General features: G+C 42.9%; 2 protein-coding genes across 2 annotated transcripts; both read right to left on the reverse strand.

The window, feature by feature from the left end:
• Window positions 1-45: 45 nt before the first annotated feature.
• On the reverse strand, window positions 46-2,160 carry LOC120285882 (aldehyde oxidase GLOX-like). The gene has a single exon (XM_039307508.1). It carries the CDS (start codon window positions 2,017-2,019, stop codon window positions 349-351), a length of 1,671 nt encoding a protein of 556 aa, XP_039163442.1. The 5' UTR covers window positions 2,020-2,160; the 3' UTR covers window positions 46-348.
• Window positions 2,161-2,313: 153 nt separating this feature from the next.
• LOC104417388 (E3 ubiquitin-protein ligase RGLG2) lies at window positions 2,314-5,742 on the reverse strand. Its single transcript, XM_039305930.1, has 12 exons — window positions 5,494-5,742; window positions 5,218-5,302; window positions 4,971-5,123; window positions 4,781-4,894; window positions 4,591-4,688; window positions 3,964-4,043; window positions 3,776-3,881; window positions 3,532-3,659; window positions 3,241-3,418; window positions 2,942-2,998; window positions 2,708-2,813; window positions 2,314-2,621 (listed from the first exon to the last, which is right to left on the reverse strand). Exons 1-11 carry the CDS (start codon window positions 5,740-5,742, stop codon window positions 2,733-2,735), a joined length of 1,329 nt encoding a protein of 442 aa, XP_039161864.1. The 3' UTR covers window positions 2,314-2,621; window positions 2,708-2,732.
• Window positions 5,743-6,541: the final 799 nt, after the last annotated feature.

Below are 6,541 nucleotides of genomic sequence, written 5' to 3' on the forward strand. Positions count from 1 at the left end.
GATAAGATTCGTGATCCAATGGAGTCAGCCCCGACAGAAACCAGATTAGCAAACTATCGTAATTAAAAAGTACACAATACGTCGTGGTCTAATAGTATAGAAACCACATTTCCAAGTTCAACAACAAATGATCATCAGGCGAAATTGCAGCTTTTGCTCACTCTAGTAGAGAGAAACATTTTCTCTGTGAGGGCTTGTATGCAGGATTAGTCCCCTGCTGGTGTGTTTGTTGCAATATAACAGTTTCTTACTTGTCCAGAAAAAGATAAATATCCCTTTTGAGCTTATTTAGTCTAGGCAGATAGTGCTGTGATAGTATCAAGAGGACATGAAATCTGAATAAAACTTCTAAGCACGTATGAATCTGATCCACTGAGAAGTGCTGGGAATCCCTCCATTAACGACTGTGAGCATGTAATAGCCCGACGGCGCGACGTTAGGAGATGGAGGGGCTTTGACTGTGACATTCACCCACCCCTTCGTTGCATCTCTAATCATGTTCTTGCTCGAAAGTTTGAGCAGCCTCTGATTCATTGATAAGGAATGCGTTGTGAAGGGCGGCGCGTAGACACTAAACTCGACCACTTTGCTCGGCCTCCTCCCCAGCCAGAATCGAACCGTGAAGTCTTCACCATACTTGACGCTGAGATCACCTCGGGTTTCTATCGTGACATTTTCCGGCCGGTATTTATGGTATCTTCTGTCCATGTAGTGCGGGATGAATGCTTGTAACCTGAGTTCGGTAGGGTAAGTCACATTTTCGAACATGTATTGCTGGTTCGGATTCCCACCGGCAACCAAAATCCTCCCATCAGGGAGGAGACTTGCAGAGGAGTGGTAAAGTCTTGCTATTTCAGTGGACGCGAGCGTCGAAAACCTTCTTCCGAGTGTCTTCTCTGGCTTGTAAAGGTACGGCACGAGGGAAGGATCCGCCGCATTGTTCCAACCAGCGCTACCTCGCCGAGCGCCGTTGATGATTAGGATGTGGCCCGTGGGAAGGATTATCATGTCGTTCATAAGGCGTCGCCCCGGCATGTTTTCCATCTTCCACTTGTGCTTGTTTCCCGTGATCTCCATTCGACCGCAGCTCTTTAGTCCCTTCAAGAACTTGCCCCGTCCGGCTGCTCTATGAGCTCCTGGTGCTGCTCCCCCGCACACCATCACTTCCACCTTGCGGAATTGGTGGCCGTGCTCCAACGGGAGGATCGCCGACGAACCTGAGCTTGGGTAGCTCCTTGAACCTTTTCCGGGCATCCGGGGGAACGTTTTGACCACCTTGTGTCGTCTATAGTCGAAGAGGATCGAATCTCGGTTGGCGAAAATAAACAAGTTGCCATCCGAGGAAAGGTGAAGGAAGGGATACAGATTGTTTTCTCCTCCATTTCCGTCATACGTTTGGCGCAAGAAGGGAAGATCATGAGATTCGTCCAGCAACGACAACTTGGGTACGAATTCGTAGGAAAAGACTCTTCTTCCGCCCACCACGAGGACCCGATCGTTCTCGGGGAGTTTTTGATTGGAAGCGTACCATCTTCTAGAGGACATCGATGTCTTCGATTGCACCCAATCACACCGGCCATCCCGACAGGGCCTGAAGTATCGGATTCTTCTAGAGCCGTTGCCATATCCGCCGGTTTGAAGAAGCGTTCCGTCGCTCAAGAAAGAACCCGAGGAACACCAAGGATCAGTCTCAAGCCTCATAGCTCGGATGTAATTGCTGGAAATGTCGTATTCGATAGAGTGAGCGTAGCAGGACTCATCAGAAGAATCGTCTGCACACATTCTTCCGCTCGTGAAGCTTCTGCGGAGACGGTAGCTGGAAGGGCCGGCACCCGTTTGGTCGAACATAATGACCGTATTGAGGTGAGTCACTGCCATGTGCATAGCCACCACTCCAGTATTGTTCAAGAGAAGTTGCCATCGCCCCTTCCTTGCTCGGCAAAGCGCAGGTTTTTCGAGCAAAGCAATGGCAATGATCATCAATTCGACGAGAAGGTATACATGGTTTCGAGCTGCCATAGCAGTGTTTTAGGAGTTCTTGTAAAGTAAAAAAGAAGGTCCATTTATACATGAACATTTTGCAATTCGGCCCGACCGAGTAGGCACTCATGCATTTTGGGATTGCGTCTGGTACGCAAAACTTGGAAAAAATTACCACACACAGGCAGGCGATAAGGGAAACACTCTTCGTGCCTCACCGCTTCCGATGCCAGTGTCCTCGCAGTCATGCAATCAGGACGCTCTCACATACACCGAGTTCAAAAAGGCAGTAAGCCAAAACCAAACAACAGAAAGGAAAGAAAGAATTGATACTGATGCCAAATGATTACCCGATTAAAAAGACGACTGAACATGGAACAAATTCAACCATATTCATGTTCATACCAGAAACAGAACAAGGAGACTAGAAAAGGGTTATTCATCCGTCAAAGTGAGTGATGACTCTATCTTCTCTGTTAAAGCAAGAATGCCCGACTGAATCCTATAGCCGTTCTCAAGCTACCTGGAACTTCCTTCGAGTCCTTCAAAACACGAACGAGACAAGTCCACGAGGTATGTACAGTGGACAAATGGGGATTGCATTACTTTTGGTCTTATGAGATGTCCATTATAGGATCTGCCTAAAAAATGACGACAAAGTTCTCAGCAATGCACACGAAAGAAGATTAAGTTTGGAATATTAGACAAATGTAAGCTGGAAAAAAACCTTGATAAAAGAAGTGGATCTTCCTTTAGTAGAGCTTTATTCTGGTCTCGATGAAACCACGACAAATGGGGCATGTGTCCAGATCTAGTCCACACTCGCAGCAGGTCTGCAAATAAATTCTTAGCTTTCAAATGCATTTGCTGAAATTTTTTAACAAAAGTAATAGAGAATGCAAATGCATGGTGGAAACTGGAAGCAGGCCAAGGGGGGAAATTCAGGAAAAAAACAAATTACCTGATGACCACAATTGAAAGCCATATCCTTTCGATTAGTCAGGCAAATAGGACAATCCTGAAATGATAATAATTAAATTAGAAAACTGTAGATGATTCTCCTGAACGTACATATTATGTCGATCTCGTATGGATCTGCACCCCATCAGCATCCTCTAGTGATTGACAATCTTATGACATACCCACGAAAAGGCTCACAACTCGGAGAATCATTGCAACAGGAACATACTTTTGGCATAAATACAGGCAAGCAACCGTAGAGAAGTTAGCCACCATAATAGAAGATGAAGGATGAATTACATGATTATCAGACGTAGAACTTGAAGCAGTTGTGCCAGCAAACGTATCGTGTCTAGCAGAAGGTGGTGCACTTGGTCCAAAACTGCTTGATCGTGAAGCTTTCGAGGTGCCTAAAGAAGCCACACCATATTGAGGAGGAGGGAGAGATACCCGATCTATCGCTTTTCCCCTTCGAGAACTGCTAGATGGAATGGAATTTACATGAACTAACAAAAGGGAAGGCTTCGAAAGAAACATTGTACTAGTGGCGGTAAGATTCATAACTTAATTTTACAAATATTATCCCATTACCCCAAAATATTTAGCTCCAGTGTTGCTCTATACTGGGTAGGTATTTCCATCAAGGCTGCAAGAGCAAACTCTGCTTCTTTTCTGGATTTGTCCATAGTCTTTGACATTATTTCTGTGAAATTGACAAACTACAAAGGAACAAACTCAAACTTGAGAAGTATGCACGAAAACAAAAGACAGCCCGAGTTGAAGCTGTGGGAGAATATGCTAAGGAAAACGTGGATGGAACTAGCAAGATACTTGCCTGAAAATTATCAAAGGCTCGGGCAGGAATGTTATCATCAAATTCTTTCATCATGTCCCATGGTCCATCACCAACCCCAACTAGTATAATTGACAGGGGATATTCACTGTCCAAAACAAGGCACCTTAGAAAGCCAATAGGGGGAATAATCAGTGACTAAGGGAGCCAAACTTGGCAGCAACAAATACCTTGCTTTCACTATTGCTTCGACAGTACTTTTCTCCTGTGGGCTTAGCTGGCCACGTTCGGTATCGACACTTCTTGTCACCTTTAACAGTACATGGATGACAGACATTGTTAGAATTCTAATAAGAAATTATCTGCAAGAACAAGTAGTCTGTGTACTCAAACTAATGAAATGGAATGCTTTCTGCTTCATGGCATTCTTCTGCATACTTTGGTATCAAATGTCCATCCCAAGAGCAAGATACGTTGCTCAACATTTAAGCACAACTTGTAGAAAACAGCATGCCTTTCACATGAACTTAAGAGTTGTAATCTGTATTAGGAGAATGCTGAACAGAGCTGCACAGGCATCTCAGTAAAACACTCCAATCAGAGTGGTAAATCTCAGGTTGCAATTTGGCAAATGGTTCTTAAGTGGCAATAATTCAATTCAGTGGACAGTGGATATACCCAGAAAAGTCCTAAAACATCTGTCAATTCACAAGAAAAGCCCCATTTAATATAATTGTTGTGGCTTACAAGTTGCCTTGGAAACTGTAAGCTTAAATGAAATGCACTATTTGCGACAATTCTCTTAGAAAAGCCATTCTCCATATTTAAATCCAATGTACAAAATACAAACTGTATACCTGCCCATCAGCAATTATTACTAGCACATGGTATTGGCCACCACTTTGTTCGACTATTGTAATGGCCATTTCAATAATGGGAGCAAATGAGGTTGGGCCTACCATTGAGAAAATTGGGTAAGTAAGCTGAAAATTTTAGTGAAGGCAATGGACGCCTGGGGGTTGGGGAGCAAGAGAGAGAGTTGCCAACCTGCAAGTCGTAGTTGAGGTACCAATTCTCTATAACGTGTCAAAACCTCTTCAAATCCGTTACAAAATTTCTCATCAGGAAAGAAACTAAAAACTTCTTGATCATGAGTTGAGGCTGCCAACACAGAACTAAGGATCTCATCAATAAGTTTAACTAGCTAAAACATAAATTAACAGTTAAAAATTGATACCATCTCCAAATCCAAAACATGGAATTAGGTTGTCTTCATCAAAGGATGACAGTGTTTTCCCAATTATTGATATTGCCTGTTCATAGGGATTTTGACCATCTCCGATGTGATGCAGGCTTCTCCGGTTGAATGACCTTTTACCTATTACAGAAGAAAATTAATCTCCTAGACCCAGAACCCTAAAATGACATCTTTTGTACCTATATGACCAAACCTGTCCAATCATTGCTTTTTGTGAAATCAATACCAACAATCAGGTTTGAAGACTCCAGGCCAGCACGTGCCAAGGCATCTGTAACCTGAGAAAAATATTCTATCTTTGAGATTAGAATCTAGAAAGAAAAGCAATGAATGCAAGAACACCAAAAGCACACTGCCATCAATGAGAACCATCGACCTCACATCTAGCAATTCCACTTTAAACACTACTCCAAGTCAATATGACATTCCACCACTGTTATAAGAGTTGGACTAGATAAAAACTGAGCTCCAAAAAAATAATGGAGTTGAAAATGTATCAGACCTGTTCCAGGCTAGTATAATCATCATTTATTTTTGAGAATTTCCTTTCAAGCTTCCTCTTTGGATGAGGAGGGTAACCACCATAGCTTGAAGAAGGAGGCGGGGGTTCGTATATAGGTTGTGGCGCATAGTCATGTGCAGGTTGAGGATATGCTGGATATGGATAGCTCTGATGACTCCATGACTGTGAGCTTGAGGGGAATGGAGAAGGTTGTCTCGTTCTTGCACGTTTTGACATAAAAGAACCCATGAACTCCTCACAAAATACGAATCTTCTGCAACATGCCACGCGTTTCAATCATAATAAGGTTACCGACCCTTGATAAAACTCCAGTGACAGAGAACGGAAAGTCTGAATTTGAAATGAATTTCATTCAGGATATGAAAAAGACGTGACCCAACATCAACACAGTGATCCTGAAATAGTTCTGCCTTGACAACAAAGCTGGACATATATCCACATAATTACATTTTTTTTTTATATATAAGAAATTCAAAAATTAACGGCGTCTTCAGATTTTCATAACCAAGTGCGGTCTGTGATTATAATGAACATCAAGATAAGCGACAGAAATCTTTCTGTTACCCAACGGACATTGCTTGCCTCGTCTGCATACATGCTTCAATGTCAGATAAGCGAAGTTATGACAGAGATGCATCAGCAGGAGAACACTTCCTGCGGAAACAAAAATTGGATAGAGACGAACAATCTAGGGCAGAGATGAGGAACAATTCAATCCTTCGCGCTAAGGCCTCTTGCCATACTCCTTTTCCAAATGTCAAGATACTTTTTTCGACGACAATAAATTAATGCCTGTGTCTCTACTTCTATTTATCAAGCAATTATCCCCCATATCAAAAAAGCGCGCACCCTTTCCCACTTCTCCACGTTGCGAGACGCGACATCACTGCATATTCGCTGATTCACACCCACATTTTATAATCAAAGCTTTATACTTTCATACTTTTAAGTGCAAATCCGAGCGACCCACAAACGATTTCTCAGTTCTTGCAGAGAATAAAGCGTGCAGAACAGATCAGGAAATGAA

This window comes from Eucalyptus grandis, chromosome 2 (genome assembly GCF_016545825.1).
Source record: "Eucalyptus grandis isolate ANBG69807.140 chromosome 2, ASM1654582v1, whole genome shotgun sequence".
NCBI classification, from domain to species: domain Eukaryota; kingdom Viridiplantae; phylum Streptophyta; class Magnoliopsida; order Myrtales; family Myrtaceae; genus Eucalyptus; species Eucalyptus grandis.